The sequence below is a fragment of the Muscardinus avellanarius genome, assembly GCF_963383645.1.
Source record: "Muscardinus avellanarius genome assembly, chromosome: 19".
Lineage (NCBI taxonomy): Eukaryota > Metazoa > Chordata > Mammalia > Rodentia > Gliridae > Muscardinus > Muscardinus avellanarius.
In genome coordinates, this window is record NC_137805.1 from 33,905,088 (window position 1) to 33,921,961 (window position 16,874).

General features: G+C 52.8%; 2 protein-coding genes across 4 annotated transcripts; one reads left to right on the forward strand and one right to left on the reverse strand.

Annotated features, from left to right (window-relative positions):
* Nucleotides 1–1,114: 1,114 nt before the first annotated feature.
* TNNC2 (troponin C2, fast skeletal type) lies at nucleotides 1,115–5,160 on the forward strand (the record flags this gene model as incomplete). The annotated part of the gene is made up of 6 exons (XM_080716395.1): nucleotides 1,115–1,161; nucleotides 4,225–4,276; nucleotides 4,385–4,528; nucleotides 4,648–4,762; nucleotides 4,836–4,972; nucleotides 5,129–5,160. Exons 1-6 carry the CDS (start codon nucleotides 1,159–1,161, stop codon nucleotides 5,158–5,160), a joined length of 483 nt encoding a protein of 160 aa, XP_080572521.1. The 5' UTR covers nucleotides 1,115–1,158.
* A 7,195-nt stretch (nucleotides 5,161–12,355) lies between these two features.
* Nucleotides 12,356–16,247, reverse strand: UBE2C (ubiquitin conjugating enzyme E2 C; the record flags this gene model as incomplete). 3 transcript variants are annotated; one of them, XM_080716600.1, is made up of 6 exons in its annotated part: nucleotides 12,356–12,414; nucleotides 12,729–12,788; nucleotides 12,876–13,080; nucleotides 13,781–13,867; nucleotides 15,545–15,572; nucleotides 16,079–16,247. In XM_080716600.1, the coding sequence occupies 6 exons, from the start codon at nucleotides 16,177–16,179 to the stop codon at nucleotides 12,356–12,358; spliced, it is 540 nt and encodes a 179-aa protein (XP_080572726.1). The 3 variants fall into 3 exon arrangements, with proteins under 3 accessions (XP_080572726.1, XP_080572724.1, XP_080572725.1); XM_080716598.1 differs by having other exon boundaries at nucleotides 12,876–13,118; nucleotides 13,777–13,867; nucleotides 16,079–16,179; XM_080716599.1 differs by lacking the exon at nucleotides 13,781–13,867 and having other exon boundaries at nucleotides 16,079–16,179.
* Between the last annotated feature and the right edge of the window lie 627 nt (nucleotides 16,248–16,874).

Sequence of the window (16,874 nt, forward strand, 5' to 3'; positions counted from 1 at the left end):
CCGGGCTATACTCCCAGACCAATTTTATATTTTATTTGGAATCAGGGTCTCACTAACTTGCTGAGAGCCTCACTAAGTAGCTGAGGCTGGCTTTGAACCTGCACAATCCTCCTGTCTCAGCCTCCCAAGTACTGGGATTACAAGTGTGCCCCACCACGGCCCGGCTCCTTTTCTTCTTATAGTACTTGGATTGAACCCAGGGTCCTACCTGTGAGCTATACCCCCAGCCCTATTTTACTTTTTATATGGAAAAAGGGTCTGACTAAATTGTAGAGGGCCTTGCTAAATTGCTGAGACTCGCCTCTAACCTGAGATCTTCCTGTCTCAGCTTCCCAAGTACTTAGGATTCCAGGTGATCACCACCACACCCAGCCATCCCCAGTCATTTTCTTTCTTTCTTTCTTTCTTTCTTTCTTTCTTTCTTTCTTTCTTTCTTTCTTTCTTTCTTTCTTTCTTTCGGTTTGGAGATGGAACCCAGGGGCATTCGACCTCCGAGCTACAACCCCTTCCCTAATTTTATACTCTTTATTTTGAAACAGGGTCTCACTGAGTTGCAGAGGGCCTCACTAAGTAGCTGAGGCTGTCCTGGAACCACGATCCTCCAGTATCAGCCTCCCGAATGCTGGGATTACAAGCGTGTGCCACCACTCCCGGCTTCATTTTCTGTTTTGAAACAGGGTCTTGCTAGGTTGCTGAGGCCGGGCTTGAACCTGTGACCCTCTGAGGCAGGCCTGGGTCTTGAAGTTGGGACTTCCAGCCTTTTGCTCGTCCCTGCCCACAGTGCTGCCTCACTTGTCACGACTGTCCTTACCCATCCTGGAACAAGTGTGCTTCCCGAGCGAGCGGGGCTCTGGAAGCCAGTGGAGCGGGGCGGGCCCTCCTCCCAAGAATCTAGGACGTCAAGGCCAACACCTGCTCAGAGGCTTAAGTTTCTCTGCAAGGGCCCTTGGCTAAATTAGGTAATGGGCTAGGACCCTGGCAGGGGTGGGGCTTGCTGACCCCAGGATCTGATTGGGCGGGGTATCCAGTCCTAGGGGGCAGGGAGGTGGGAGGAGAGGGTGTCCCTACAAATCCTGGGGGCTGAAGGGGGCCAGGGCATTTTTGGGTGGTGCAGCGCAGAGGCGACCCACAGCAGGGGAGTCCCGGTGACCAGCAACCATGGTAAGGACAAAATGGGACTTCGCTCCTTCGTCCAGCACTTCTGGGTCTCTTTCAGCCTGATCCGGGTGCTGGGGGGTGGGGGCGTAACTTGGATATTTAAAGCTGTAACATGAACGTTCTTAGAACTCAGGTGTCTTGGAGAAATCCTGGGGGAAAGACCTTCGACCGCTCATGGGCCGGAGAGTTGAGATGTTCCTACGGGGACTCCTCCAGGCTTGCCATTTCCTGCCCACCGCTGAGTCTTCCAGAAATGTCATTCATAGAGCTGTGCGGTCGGTCGAGGGGGGTCTCAATTGGTCTTTTTCACAGTCCCCATAGAGATGGAGCCCCCCGGGGCAATCCAGCGGCAGGGATGGGCTTTGTGGACGCAGCTAACCTTTCTGACTGTCACCTAGAGCGGGAGGCCTGCAGGGCTGGGGCCGCTGTGGAGTCTGACGGGCATTCACTCCAATAACCGACTCATAAGGAAAAAGCTCAAGACCTCCATGCCTGCCCGTTCTCTGAGGGGAGGGACATTGTGCCCAGCTCCTCCAAGTGGTATTGGTGTCTCTGGGCTCTTAGAGGATGATGGGAAGGGGCGGGAGGTGACAGACCAGACCCCAGCCCTCTCAAGCAGGGCTTGATTTGGGGTTGTCATTTTCCTCTGAGGTTGGTCTCCCCCCCTTCAAGGAGTAACTGGACCCCAGTGGCCAGCTGCTGTTGCCCATGCCCAACTAAAAATAGCCTGCCCTCCTGGCACAGGGCAGGGGGAGAGGAGAGAAGGGGGAGGGAGGAAGAGAAGGGCCAGGGCCAGTTGGCCAAAGAACTTGAACACCTCACCCCTTCCTTACCGCCGGCCTCAGCCCCGGCCCAGAGGGCCTGCTTTGCCTGTGACCTCATAGCAATCTTCTTTTCATACCAGGTCCCCTGACACATTCTGCCCAGAATGAGAGCTATTGACTTTAATGACTGAATTGTAAGAAGGAAGCTTAAATGCCAGGCGTGGTGCTCAGGATTGTAACCCCAGGACTTGGGAGGCTGAGACAGGAGGATCGTAGGTTCAAGGCCAGCCTCAGCAATTTAGAGAGTCCCTCTGCAACTCAGTGAGACCCTGTATCAAAATAAAGAATAAAAAAAAAAATTAGACGGGCGTGGTGGCGCACGCTTGTCATCCCAGCATTCGGGAGGCTGAGACCCAGAGGATCACAGTTCACGGACAGCCTCAGCTACTCAGTGAGGCCCTCCGCAACTCAGTGAGACCCGGTTTCAAAATAAAGAATAAAAAATAGGGCAGGGATGTAGCTCGGAGGTAGAATGCCCCTGGGTTTCGTATCCAGTACCAGAAAAAAAAAAAAAATTAGACTGGGGATGTAGCTCAGAAATGGAATGTCCCTGAGTTCAATCCCCAGTTCTACAAAAAAACAAATAACAACAAAAAACTTCACGTTTGCAAATTCTCAGAGGAAAGAGATGATGCATTCCTCTCTTCTTGGTGGTCTCAGAGTCTAGTCAATGTCCTGACACTTAGCAGATGTTCAATAACTATGTTGCATTATTATCTATTTGAGAAGAAATATTTATTGAAGCTGGCGTGGTGACACATGCCTGTAATCCTAGTACCTGAGAGGCTGAGGCAGGAGTGCGGCAGGTTTGTGGTCAGTCTCAGCAAATTAGTGAGGCTCTCTGAAACTCAGTGAGACATTATTTCAGAATAAATTAAACAGGGCTGGGGGTATAGCTTTGAGGCAGAATGCCTCTGGGTTCAGTCTCCAGTACTATGAATAAAGATAAATAAGCCGGGCGTGGTGGCGCACGCTTGTAATCCCAGCATTTGGGAGGCTGAGACTGGAGGATTGTGGTTCATGGAAAGCCTCAGCTACTTAGCGAGGCCCTCTGCAACTCAGTGAGACCCGGTTTCAAAATAAAAAATTAAAAAACAGGGCAGGGGGTGTAGCTTGGAGGTCGAATACCCCTGGGTTCCATCCCCAGACCCACACACACACACACACAAAAAAAAAGTAAGGAAAGGGGTGTAGCTCAAGGGTTGAATGCCCCTGGGTTCCATCCCCAGACCCGCAAAATAAATAAATAAATAGATAGATAGATAAATAAATAAATAAAATAATAAATAATCTATCTCAGTGGCAAAGTGCTTCTCAACATGCATGAAGCCCTGGGTTCAATCCCCAGTACCACCAAGAAAAAAAAAAAGTCAGTTTCAGCCAGGCGTGGTAGTGCAGGCCTGTAATCCTAATACATGGGAGGCTGAGACCGGAGGATCACAGTTTTGAAGCCAGCCTCAGCAACTTAGCAAGGTCCCTCAGCAACTTAGTGAGACCTTGTTTCAAAACAAAAAATAAAATAGGGCTGGTGGTGCAGCTAGGAGGTAGAATGTCTCTGGGCTCAACTTCCAGTACCAAAAAAAAAAAAAAAAAAGTTTATTGAGCGATGATTTAAGTCTCAGGCAGCACTGGGAGCCAGGGAAACCTGGGAGATGACGCTGGACAGGTGATCACATGTTACGAAGCCCTTTCTGCCCCCGTCATTGTATCTCTAAAAAACGGCGGAGGAGAGATGAGAGCACATTAAATGACTTGTTCCAGGTCAGTAGCGGGTTCCTGGCTCAGCTTCTGATGGACAAGTAAGGCCTTGGGCATGGTGTGTGTCTCTGTCTGTCTGTCTGTCTGTCTGTCTGTCTGTCTGTCTCTCTCTCTCTCTGGTGCTGGAGATGGAACCCAGGGGCATTTTACCTCCAAGCTACACCCCCAGCCCTATTTTATTTTTAGTTTTATTTTGAAATTTTGAAACAAGGTCTTGCTGAGTTGCCGAGGCTGGCCTCAAACCTGGGATCCTCCTATCTCAGCTTCCCAGGAGCCGCCACCACACCCGGCTGTGTCCTCTCTCTCTCTTTTTGTTCTCAGCCCTGGGCTCGGGCGCTGAGGGGGGCACCCAGAGGTGTGCGAATTTGGAGCTGTTCTTGTGGAGCGCCCAGGGGCCCTTCCTCACAGAGGTGGAGGGGTGGGGCCAGGTGAGGATGGAGGTGGGGCGTCTCTTCTGCTCTGTGACTCTCTGTGTCTCTTGCAGACGGACCAGCAGGCGGAGGCCCGGTCCTACCTCAGTGAGGAGATGATCGCGGGTGAGTGAGGCCGCAGCGGCCCTGGGGAGAGGCGTGCTGGGGGGCATTTTGGTGCCTGGGCGGGGCGGCAGCCCAGCCAGCCTCATCTCCCACTTCTTCTCCGGGCAGAGTTCAAGGCCGCCTTTGACATGTTCGATGCCGATGGCGGCGGCGACATCAGCGTCAAAGAGTTGGGCACGGTCATGAGGATGCTGGGCCAGACCCCCACCAAAGAGGAGCTGGACGCCATCATCGAGGAGGTGGACGAGGATGGTGAGCCGGCGGGGGGTGGGGGGGCGGCCGTGGCGGGCCGGGGGTGGTGGTGGTGGTGGTGGGGAGAGGCAGCCATGCAGCCCCGGAGCTCAGCCCGCCCCGGCCCCCCCCTCCCGCAGGCAGCGGCACCATCGACTTCGAGGAGTTCTTGGTCATGATGGTGCGGCAGATGAAAGAGGACGCGAAGGGGAAGAGCGAGGAGGAGCTGGCCGAGTGTTTCCGCATCTTCGACAGGTGCGCGGGGGCCCGGGGTGGGGGGCGAGGGGGCGGGAGGGGCGCGGCTCACGCGGCCGCCCCCCCCCCCCAGGAACGCGGACGGCTACATCGACGCCGAGGAGCTGGCCGAGATCTTCCGGGCTTCTGGGGAGCACGTGACGGACGAGGAGATCGAGTCCCTAATGAAGGATGGAGACAAGAACAACGACGGCCGCATCGACTTCGACGGTGAGGGCGGGGCGCGAGCGGGGGCCGCCGCCAGGGGGCGTCGCTGCGACCCAGGGCGGGGTGGGGTCTCTGGGCGCCCGTGCGGTCCCGCGTCAAGGGCCAGCACCCCTCCCTCTGCGTGCCGGGCGCTGACCCGCCCCCTCTCCTTCCCCGCAGAGTTCCTGAAGATGATGGAGGGCGTGCAGTAAGGCGACCATCGCCGCCCCGCCGTCGCGCGTCCCGGGGCGCCGCGCCCTGGGCTCCGTGTCTCAAAGCAATAAAAGCGAACTTGGCAACGTTCGTGGACTGAGTGAGGGCAGGGCTGCCCGGGGCATCGGGTCACAGGGCGGGGTGGCGGGATCGCCGTCCAGGGCGCCCCCCGGAGCCGCCGGGTGCAGGCGCACTCTGCAGGTTCGCGGCCCGTGCCGGGCAGCCGAGGCTGGGCGCGGCGCCGGGGTGGAGCCTGGCCGCTGGAGAGGGGGCCCCAGGGCCTTGGAGCTGACTCAGGGCCAGCCAAGCTGGTGGCCGCAGGAGGTGTCCGGCAGGGCCGGTGGGGAGAAGTGCGCTCCCAGGCTGGAATCCCGCCGAGCCGGGCACTCCCCGTACTGGGGATGGAACCCAGGGGCATTCTGCCTCCGAGCTACACCCCCAGCTCTATTTTCTATTTTGAAACAGAGTCTCACCGAGTTGCAAAGGGCCTCACTAAGTAGCTGAGGCTGTCTGCAAATCTGATACTCCAGTCTCAGCCTCCCAAATGCTGGGATTACAAGCGTGCGCCACCACGCCTGATTCGAACTCCTTTTCTTCCAAGAGCTCCCTAGGCACTCCAGTCTGACCCGGGCAGGGGAGGATGGAGGCACAGGCCACAAAAGAGCATCACACCCCCCCTCCCCCTAGTCACCCCAACCCTGGATCCCTACCTTCTGCTCTCTGGGTCTTCGGCCTTCGGCCCCCTCCACTGTGCTCCACAGAGGGCCAAGGGCTGAGGTAGCCAAAATGAGATCTGACCCGGCCATGCCCCTGTCCAAAGCCCTTCAAGGAGCAGGGCTTGGAGGCCCGTGCCTGTAATCCCAGTACTTAGAGGCTGAGACCCAAGATCATAGACCCAAGATCAAGATCACAGGTCCGAGGACAGCCTGAGCAATTTAGTGAGACCCTGTTTCAAAACAAAACAAAACAAGGCCTGGGGATGCAGCTCACAGGTAGAATGCCCCTCCGTTCAACCTCTAGTATCACAAAAAAAGGGAGGCGGGGGTGTAGCTTCCAGGTAGAATGTCCTGAGTTCACTCTCAGTACCATAAACAAACAACAACAACCCAACAAGTTCATGTGTGCCAAGTGGTTAGGACAGGGCCCGGTATAGAGCAAGCTTACAAGTGCTATATTCTCTTTCCTTCCTTCCTTCCTGTTAGGTTGAAAATAGAGTTGGGAGTTTAGGAGGGAGGTAAAAACACCAACTGGGTTATCAGAGACGGCTGTTTTATTCGGACCCGGCACCCTCCGGAGAGTCAGCCAGCCGGGGAGGGGAAGGGACCAATGGGCCACCGTGTCTGGAGAGTTGTGCACAGTCCTGATCGGCCTGCTGAGTCACGTGGTGGATCGGAGGCACCGATGTTTTATTGGCATGCCGATTCTCTCCTGACATCCTGAGTCTCGCGATGTTTGGGGTCTCGAGGCACCTGGAGTCTTGCAACCACTTCTGGCTTCCAGGGTTCCGCTGTGAGATCACATGGGGGAGGGACCCAACTTATCCCTCCCTTCCTTCCTTCCTTCCTTCCTTCCTTCCTCTTTCTTTCCTTCTTTCCTTCCTTCCTTTCTCTCTTCTCTTCTCTTCTCTTCTCTTCTCTTCTCTTCTCTTCTTCCTTTCCACTGGGGACCCAGCCTGGGGCCTTGTGCATGGTAGGCACATGCTCCATCACTGAGCTGCAGCCCCAGCCCCAGCCCCTCAAGCAAACCCTTGGAGCCCTGCCATCCAGCTGCATGTCCAGCCTGTATTCTTCCCCTTCTCTTCATACCCTGAAGTGCTTGCTATTCGAGGAATGTGTTCCCAGAGTACTGCACAGCGTAGGATAATCATCCTCTCCAGTATCTCCTGTGCTGGGGCTCTTTTTGTTGTCAAGTGTCAGAAACCTAAACCAAACAGACACCAAAAGGGACGTGTCTTATAGAGCGGCCCGCGGCGTGACTGGCAGCATCTCCAGCTCAAAGCTGTTTTGCTTGTTTGGCTTCATTCCCACTTTATCTGGGGATGTAGCTGCTGGTACTAGGAATGGAACCCAGCGGTGTTCTACCTCTGAGCTACAGTCCAGCCCTTTTTTATCTTTTTTGTTTTAAAACAGGGTCTTGCTAAGTTGTGGTCTCACCAAGTTGCTGAGCCTGTCCTTGAACTTGTGCTGCTCCTGCCTCAGTCTGCATTGGCAGCTTTGACTTACTCCCTAATCTCATAGCAATTCTATTGGGGAGACAACTCTTTCTCTCTCTCTCTCTCTCTCTCTCTCTCTCTCTCTCTCTCTCTCTCTCTCTTTTCTTTGGTGGTAGTGGAGGTGGAACCCAGCAGCTTTCTACCTCCGGGCTACACTCCCAGACCTATTTTATTTTATTTATTTATTTATTTATTTATTTATTTTTTTGGTGGTACTGGGGATGGAAACCAGGGGCCCTCTACCTCTGGGCTACACTCCCAGACCTATTTTATATTTTATTTGGAGACAGGGTCTCATGCCAGCTGAGGCTGGCTTTGAACCTGCACGATCCTCCTGTCTCAGCCTCCTAAGAGCAGGGATTACAAGCGTGCGCCACACACCCGGCGACAACTCTACTCTCTCCCAGTCATTACTTTCAGAGAACACTGGCTCCCAGCTGTACTTTAGCACGGGGTCCCTGTGACTGACGCAAGGTAGGCCAGGGTGACAATCTGGCTGGCTAAACACCACTGTCAAGGGCCACTAGTTGAGGCTTCCAAAAGTATGGCAGACAAAATATGTTTAGCCCAGCATTTATTTGGAGCCAATTTAGTGCTAGTGCTAGCGTGTGTGTGTGTGTGTGTTTCTGGGGATTGAACCCAGGGGTTCAATCTGCCTCTGGCTATTATCTCCAGTCTTATTTTTTTTTTTTGGGGGGGGGGACAGGGTCTTGCTAAATTGCTGAGAGCCTCGCTGGGCGTGGTGGCTCACGCTTGTAATCCCAGCATTTGGGAGGCTGAGACAGGAGGATCGTGGTTCATAGACAGACTCAGCTACTTAGTGAGGTCTTCTGCAACTTAGTGAGACTCTGTTTCAAAATAAAGAATACAAAATAGGGCTAGGGGTGTAGCTTAGGAGTAGAACGCCCCTGGGTTCCATCCCGAGTACTGCAAAAATAAATAAATAAATTGCTGAGAGCCTAAGTTGCTGAAGCTGGCTTCCAACCCGTGATCCTCCTTGTCTCAGCCTCCTACATACTGGGATTACAAGTGTGGGCTACCGCACACGACTTAGTACCAGGTTCTAAGCTCTGCTTTCTTCCGGCATCCTTTAACACAGCTATCTTCTTTTTTGTTTTCTTTCTTCCTTCCTTCCTTTCTTTTTTTCTTTCTTTCTTCTTTTTTTTTTTTTTTGTGGTATTGGGGGTGGAACCCAGGGGCTTTCTACCTCTGGGCTATACTCCCAAACCTATTTTATCTGGAAACAGGGTCTCACTAAGTTGCTAAGAGCCTCACTAAGTAGCTGAGGCTGGCTTCGAACCTGTATGATTCTTCTGTCTCAGCCTCCCAAGTACTGGGATTACAAGAGTGAGCCATGTCCGGCTTAACAAAGCTATTTTCTTAAATGTTTTTAAAAATTTTTAAAAACTTAACAAATATCACTTTTTTTTGTACTGGGGATGAAACCAAGGGGCATTTATTTTGAAACAAGTCTCACTAAGTTGCTGAGGGTCTTGCTAAATTGCTGAGGCTGGCCTCGAACCTATGGTCTTCCTGTCTCATTACCCCCAATACTGGGATTACTGTCATACAGCACTTTACAGGCATGCCCAGCTTTAGCTAGCATTCTTCTTTCTTTCTTCCCTTTCTTTCTTTCTTTCTTTCTTTTCTTTCCTTCTTTCTTTCTTTCTTTTCTTGTGATTAAACCCAGGGGAATTCTACCTTCAAGCTATACCTCCAGCCCTGTATTTTATTTTGAAACAGGGTCTCATTAAGTTGCGGAGTGCCTCACTAAGTTGTTGAGGATGGCCGAAACCCTGCGTTCTTCCTGTCTCAGCCTCCCAAGTAATGGTATTACAAGTGTGTGCCACCACACCTGGTTTAGTTTTTATTTTTATTTTTTGGTACTTAGAGTGGAACCCAGGGGCATTCTACCTCCAGGCTATACTTTCAGACTTTTTGTTTGCTGTACTGGGGATTGAACTCAGGGGCATTCTACCTTCAAGCCAGACCCCAACCCTATTTTTTATTCTTTATTTTGAAACAGGGTCTCAGTAGGTTTTTGAGGGCCCCATAAATTGCAGAGGCTGGCTTCAAAATCTGGGATCCTAGCCAGGAATGGTGGTGCATGCTTCTAATCCCAGTACTTGGGAGGCTGAGACAGGAGGCTCACTGGCCCGAGGGCAGCTGTGAGCAAGTAGTGAGACGCTTACCAACCTAGTGAGAACCTGTTTCAAACTAAAAATAAAATCAGGTTCGGGTTTAGCTTGAAGATAGAATGCTCCTAATTCAATCCCCAGCAAAACACACACACACACACACACACACACACACACACACACACACACACACGGATTCTCCCATCTCAGCCTCTTAAATCTTAAATGCTGGGATTACAGGAGGCTATTCCACTTGCAGTAAAATCACCTGGAGGCAGATTTGAAAGGCAACCTCACCCTTTCAAAATTTGCATTTTAATTAGAGTACCAGGTGTATTTATACGCATATTAGATTGAGAAGCCAGGCTACTAGCCAGGTGGTGGCACAGGCCTGTAATCCCTGCTGGGAGGCTGAGACAGGAGGATCACAGATTGGAGGTCAGCTCCAGCAATTTACTGAGGGCACAGTAGCCAGGCGTGGTGGCGCATACCTGTAATCCCAGTACGTGGAGGCTGAGACAGAAGGAACACAGGTTTGTGATTAGCCTCAGCAGTTTAGGGAGATCCTCTGCAATTTAGTGAGACCCTGTTATCAAAACTAAAAAATAAGCTGGGCTTGGTGGTGCACGCTTGTAATCCCCGTGCTTGGGAGGCTGAGACAGGAGGATCGCACAGGTTCGAAGCCAGCCTCAGCTACTTAGTGAGGCTCTCAGCAACTTAGTGAGACTCTGTTTCCAAATAAAACATAAAATAGGTCTGGGAGTATAGCCTGGAGGTAGAAAGCCTCTGGGTTCCACCCCCAGTACCACCAAGAAAACAAACTAAAAATAAACTGGGTAGGGTGGTGCTTGCTTGTCATCCCAGTACTTGGGAGGGAGGCTGAGACCGGAGAATTGCAAGTTTGTGGCCAGAGTCAGGAATTCAGATCATTTCAAAATGAAGTAGAGAGCTGGGCACAGCGACACATGCTTGTAATCCCAGCATTTGGGAGGTTGAGACAGTAGGATGTGGGTTCAAGGCCAGCCTCAGCTACTTTGCAACTAAGTGAGACCGTTTCAAAACTAAAAAGACTAAAAAAGTAGGGTTAGGGGTATATCTTGGAGGTACAATGCCCCTGGGTTCCATCCCCAGTACAGCAAAAAACAACAAAAAAAATAAGAGCTGGGGTGCAGCTTAGAGGTAGAAAGCCCCTGGGCTCTGGGTTCAATCTCTAACACACACACACCCCCCAAGGCAACTAAGCAAAATTTCAAACTCAAAGGACACTCAGGTTTCAATCTTAGGACAGCTACCAATTTTTTGGCTGCTTGATGGAGGGGCCCAGGGCAGAGGAGGGTCTGGGCCAGAGGGGCGGCCTTTTGTCTCTCCTTCCTCTCCACCTTGGCCAGCACAATCCACAGCTGGCAGAGCTGCCACGGTTAGGGGCTGTTTGTCTACCTCGGAGACCTTCCTGCAGGACCTGGCCAGGCCCATCACCTCAGCCTGCTCTTACGCGTCTGCTGTGGGCACCTAGCTGTCCCAAATGGGCACTTCCTCCCCGAGGCCAAAGGTTGGAGCCAGCAGCAGGCCAGTGGCATGGTGGCCGAGGGGCTGGGCCTCTGGGTGCAGCAGCTGGAGGAGCTGCTGGAGATGGAGCAGGTGATTTTGCCCACTGGGGTTTATCGGTGTCACTGGGGACCTGGAACCAGAGGAAGACCCAGAGCCTAGTCCTGAGGGTTCTGACAGGGGAAGGGCTTCCTCCCCTTCCTCTGGGCTGACTCAGGACCATTAACATCAGTCACCTCATTTCTAACACCGCTTGACAGTCACTAGCATCCCAGGTACACTATCACCACTCTTAGAAAATGAGGAATGATTCTGTTTGGTGCTGGGGATTGAACCTGGGGCATACATGCTAGGCATGTGCTCTACCGTTGAGCTGGATCCCCAGCCAAATAGGCATTACTTTACAGATGAAGACACATGCAAACCGGGCATGGTGGCACACACTGTAACCCCAGTACTTGGAGGCCGAGAGAGGAGGACCACAGGTTTGAAGCCAGCCTCGGCAATATAGCGAGACTGTTTCCAAATAAGAAATAAAATTGGGCTGGGGGAGATGCGGTGATAAGGTCACAAGTTACCTCATTTTTGCTCGGCCTCCACAGCCTCCCAGGTGTTTTTACTCTTAGAACAGGGCAGCGGGGGGTGGGCGCGGTACACACTTGTAATGCCAGTACTTGGGAGGATCATAGGTTTGTGGCCAGCTTTAGCTACTTAGTGAGGCCCTCGGTAACTCAGTGAGACCATTTCAAAATAAAGAATAAAGATAGGGTTGGGGGTGTTGCTTGGAGGTAGAGTGTCCCTGGGTTCCATCCCTAGTACCCAAAAAATAGGGCATGAACTTGCATTTTATATATTTTTTGGTACTGAGGATTGAACTCAGGAGCATTCTACCTGAGCTACACCCACGACACTACTTAAATGTTTTGAAAGAGGGCCTACCTACGTTGATGGACGCCACTACTTGCTGAGGCTGCCCTTGAACCTGTGATGGTCCTTTCTCAGCCTCCCAAGAACTGGGATCAAAGGCGTGGACCGCCACACCAGACAAGAACCTGCATGTTAAGCCGGACCTCCGTGAACACCGTACCTTCCGCCTGAATAACCACGGGGCAGCCACTTGTACAAAAACAACCCAAACATTTATTTAATATACATTGCAAGGGCTCAACCAGACTTAATTTAAAAGACAGAAACAAAACAATAATACCACAGCTCAGGATACAGAGTCCTATACAGAAATCAAGAAAAGGACAGGTTAAGGAAAAAAAAAACGACACGGGGAGAGGCTGGCAGCCCGGGTCAGGGCTCTTGGCTGGAGACTTGCTTTGAGTAGGTTTCTTGCAGGTACTTTTTAAAAGCTGGAAGAGAAAGGCAGGTCTTGGGTGAGTGATGGAGACGGGCCAGCCTGAGCACCGAGTAGCGGGGGCTGGGTTCTCCCGCGGCTGCCCGCCCAGGTGGGTCTCCTGATTGGCTTGTCATGGGGAAGCACAGGAAAGGATCGCTATGAACATGGAAGGTTGAGCTTCCCCCTTATAGCATACAGGAAGCGCCAAGGAAGCGGTGGAGGTGGCTTGGCCACCCTCTCCCCTCTGCCCAGCCCAGTCCCCAAGCCGCCTTTTGTAGATAAGTCTTTGAAGGCTGGGAGGGGCTCATCCCGGGCTGGAGGACCTACCTGTGGGGTTTTTCCAGAGCTCAGCAGCATGTGTGTTCAAAGGGCTATCGATGTTGGGTTCTGTGGGTGGAGAAACAATGGTCAAGGAAGGGGGAAGAGGCCGTCAGGCTCCCAAGCTACCCAGGAGGGGCTGGTCTCGGAAGTCACCTCCCAGCAGGCTCTGGATGGAGAGCAGGATGGTCCTGACGTCATACAGGGCAGACCACTTGTCCTTGAGGATGTCCAGGCAGATGTTACCCTGGGTGTCCACGTTTGGGTGGTAGCAGGGTGTGAGAAACTTGACCGTGGGTGCGTTGTAAGGGTAGCCGCTGGGGAACTCTAAGGAGAGCTTATACCTGAGATCTTCATATACCTGGCATTTGGAGAAGAGGCGAGGGTAAGCGTCCCCACCTGAGCCTCAGGTCCCAACCAAGCCCACAATGGGTGTGCTAGGCAGGACCTTCTGAGTAGTTAGGTCTGGACAGTGACCCTTTTGTCTCAGGGCCGACAACTGGCATCCCGAGGGCCACCACAGCTGTGCTTTAATCCCATTTGTCTTAGTCCTAACAGGAGAAAACTAGATTCGACCTAAGAAGTTTCTGCCCTCTCACCCCCGCACTGGGGATTGAACCCAGGGGCATTTTACCTCCAAGCTAAACCAACGCCCCCCCCCCTTATTTTGAGACAAGGTCTCCCTAAGTTGCTGAGGCTGATTTGGTACCTGCAATCATCCTGTCTCAGCCTCCCAAGTACTGGGATTACAGGTATTCACCACTGTGCCTGGTGATTTCCGACTCAAGCCAGGTCTGCAGCAGTGGAAGCTGCCCGAGGCTTGTGCTAGTCCTGATTCCATCTACTCTCACCGCGGTCTGGCCCCTTGGACAGCCCTGCTTTAAAACTCACCCATTTATTGCACAAAAGGAAAGATCACAGCCACAAGACCCAGAGTGTGACAGGCACAAGGAGCTGAGGTATTATCTTGCCCAGCTAACTGATAGAAGCAGGCCTGGCACGTGGATCTCCTGCCCCAAACTCAGCAAAGTGACACTCGCCCACCCCAGCCCTGTACTCACCGTGCCAGCTGCGCCATGGATGGTCCCTACCCATTTGAAAAGGTTGTCTGATTCTGGGAAGGCAGAAATTCCTTTGTCACCAGACATCTGTGGAGGCACATAATACTTGTTGAACTGCAGAGTACACTTTTTTTTTTTTTGGTGGTACTGGGAATAGAACCCAGGGGTGTTCTACCTCCAAACTATACTCCTCAGCATTTTTTATTTTTTGCAGTACTGGGGATTGAACCCAGGGACACTGTACCTCTGAGTCATACCCCCAGGTATGTATGTGTATATATCTATATCTATATCTATATATATATATAGATATATATATCTATATCTATATCTATATATATATGTATTTCAGTACTGGGAATGGAACCTAAGGGCATTCTACCACTGAGCTATGCCCTCAGCCCTATTTTTATTCTTTAATTTGAAAGAGGGTCTCTTGAAACTGTCTCTGCCTCCCAAATGCTGGGATTACAAGCATGCGCCACCACACCCGGCTTAGGCCTCTTTTATATTGAAACAAGGTCTCATTAAGTTGTGGCAGGCCTCTCTAAGTTGCTGAAGCTGGCAGTAAACCTGTGATCCTGTCTCAGCCTCCCTAGTATTGAGATTACAAGCGTGGGCCACCATACCCCAAATTTAAGTAGCTGAGGCTAGCTTTGAACTTGTGCGATCCTCCTGTCTCAGCCTCCCAAGTGCTGGGATTACAAGCATGCGCCACCACGCCCGGCCCATTTTTTATTCTTTTTTTCCCCTTCTTTTGGTGGTACTGGGGGTGGAACCCAGAGGCTTTCTACCTCCAGGCTATACTCCCAGACCTTTTTTATATTTTATTTGGAAACAGGGTCTCACTAAGTTGCTGAGAGCCTCACTAAGTATCCGAGGCTGGCTTCGAACCTGTGCGATCCTCCTGTCTCAGCCTCCTAACGCGGGGATTATAAGCGTGAGCCACCACGCCCGGCTTATTCTTTATTTTTGAAACAGGGCCTCACTAAGTAGCTGAGGGTTGTCCACAAATCGCAATCCTCCTATCTCACCCTCCCAAATGCTGGGATTATAAGCGTGTGCCACCACGCCCAGCTCTTATTTGTTTTGAGACAGGGTCTTGCTAGGTTGCTGAGAGTTTCACTAAGTTGCCGAGGCCAGTCTAGAATCTGTGATTCTCCTGTCTCAGACTCCCAAGTTCCGAGGGCATGGCAAAGGACATCAGCTGGCAAGCCCCAGCCCCAGATCACATTACACCCTCAAATAAAGCAACCAACGGACAGGATGACCAGGCTCCGGAGGAAGGCTGGGTGCAGGGAAGCAGGGGGCAGCTCTGCACCCACAGTCTTGTGGGTCCCCAGGAATTCAAACATACCATATTCAAAACAAGTTGAAATATGTATTTATAGAATTAATGCAGCAAAGGGCAATAAGGGAAGGAAAATGCCAATGTACAATAGGATTAGAAATACCAAGAAAGGTGGGGAGTTGGGCGTGGGAAAAGGGTAAAACTTGGGGCCAGGAAATGGGGACTAACAGGACAGGGGAGGCCTTGTATAACCTGGGGGGAAACTGTTCTAGAGATGACTTCATCGAGGGGGGATAGGCTTGGGGTAATGAGTGCTCTAAGAAAAGGTGTGTGGACCTCCTTCCTCCCGGGTAAACTACACAGACCTTTCCCTGCCCGTGTCTAGCGCGGAGCCTGATAAAGAGAGGTTACTGGTAATTGGGTGGGTGGGGTGGGCCAATTGACTGGGAATCTGAGAGCCCTTAGTTACTCACCATGAGGGTCATCAGCTCCTGCTGTAGCCTGCAAAAAGAATTCAGGGTCACCTGGAAGTCTGGATGGGCCAGGCCTCCAGGAAGTGGATCTCCTCCCACCCCCATCGCTGCTGCTGCGGAGCTGCCACGGGGGCTTCCCCCTTCCCTCGGTCAGACTCGGCTTGGGGTACACTCTTCATCTCCATCGGGGGGCCCTACGGAAACCTCACCCCCATTCCTAGCTTCTGCCGTAGGTTTCTGGCGTTCCTAACCCCCACTGCTGCTCTGGCGGCTTCTGGGAGGATTCCAGCAGCGTCCTTAACCTCCTGTCTCCCCACAGGAGAGCCAAGGAGCATCCGAGCTCCCCGGGTGTTCTCCCCTGTGTCTCTCCTAATTATCAGGACGTGGGGGCCCAGAAGCCTCGGCCCCTGGGCATGCCAGGCCTCGAACTCCAGGCGTGCCCTCCCGCCTCCGCACGGCTGCCCCTGCGAGGTGGGGTCCCGGAAGTCTTGGCTCCGGGTGCCCACACCCGGCGAGTTTCCTCTGCACACTCACCTCTTGCCCACAGGGCCCCGGGCTGCGCCTCCGCTGGGCTCGGCTCCTTTACGCGCCGCGGCGACGGTGGCGGCAGCGGGGTCGCGGTTTTGCGAGGCCATCGGGAGGCGCTGGCAGGGAGACAGAAACTCCGAGAAAACGATGGCAACTGCAGGGCTGCGGGCCCGCCCGCCCGCGTTTGAATTGTAACCCTCCGGCAGCGCCGACCAATCAAAGGCTCGCTTGGGTTTGATCTAACCAATGCGGTGCGTCGGGGAGCTCTATCACGGCGCAACGCCTAGTCCCACCCACCGGCGCGCCGCTATTGGGCGGCGGGGTTTGGCTTCTGACCGCCGATTGGTAATAGAGGCTGCTCTTAACTAACGAACCTGTAGCGAATTGGTGGCCTTTGGAAAACGCCGACCATTAAAGGGCCAAGAAAACGTCCACGTGGGATGTTTCTTAAGGTCCAAAGCCCGCAATTCACTGGAACGCGGGCACGCCCATCCTTGATCTCCGCCTCCGGAGGAAGGGAGTCTCCAATTTGCGGGCAGTGCCCCTCCCCAACCCGGAAACTTCGCCCCCCCTTCTGACCAAGGCCCGGGCACCGCTTTTGAGGAAGTATAAGGAAAACCCCACGGGAACAGGGAATGGGCGACTAGAGGCTGATTTAACTTGGAAAATTTAAGACCCTGTCTCAAGATAAAAAGGGCTGGGAATGTAGATGAGTGGCAGAACGCCCTAATCCCAGTGACACAGACAAATACACACACCCAGACCCGCCCAGGCCGTGGTGCTCCGTAATCCCAGGACTTGG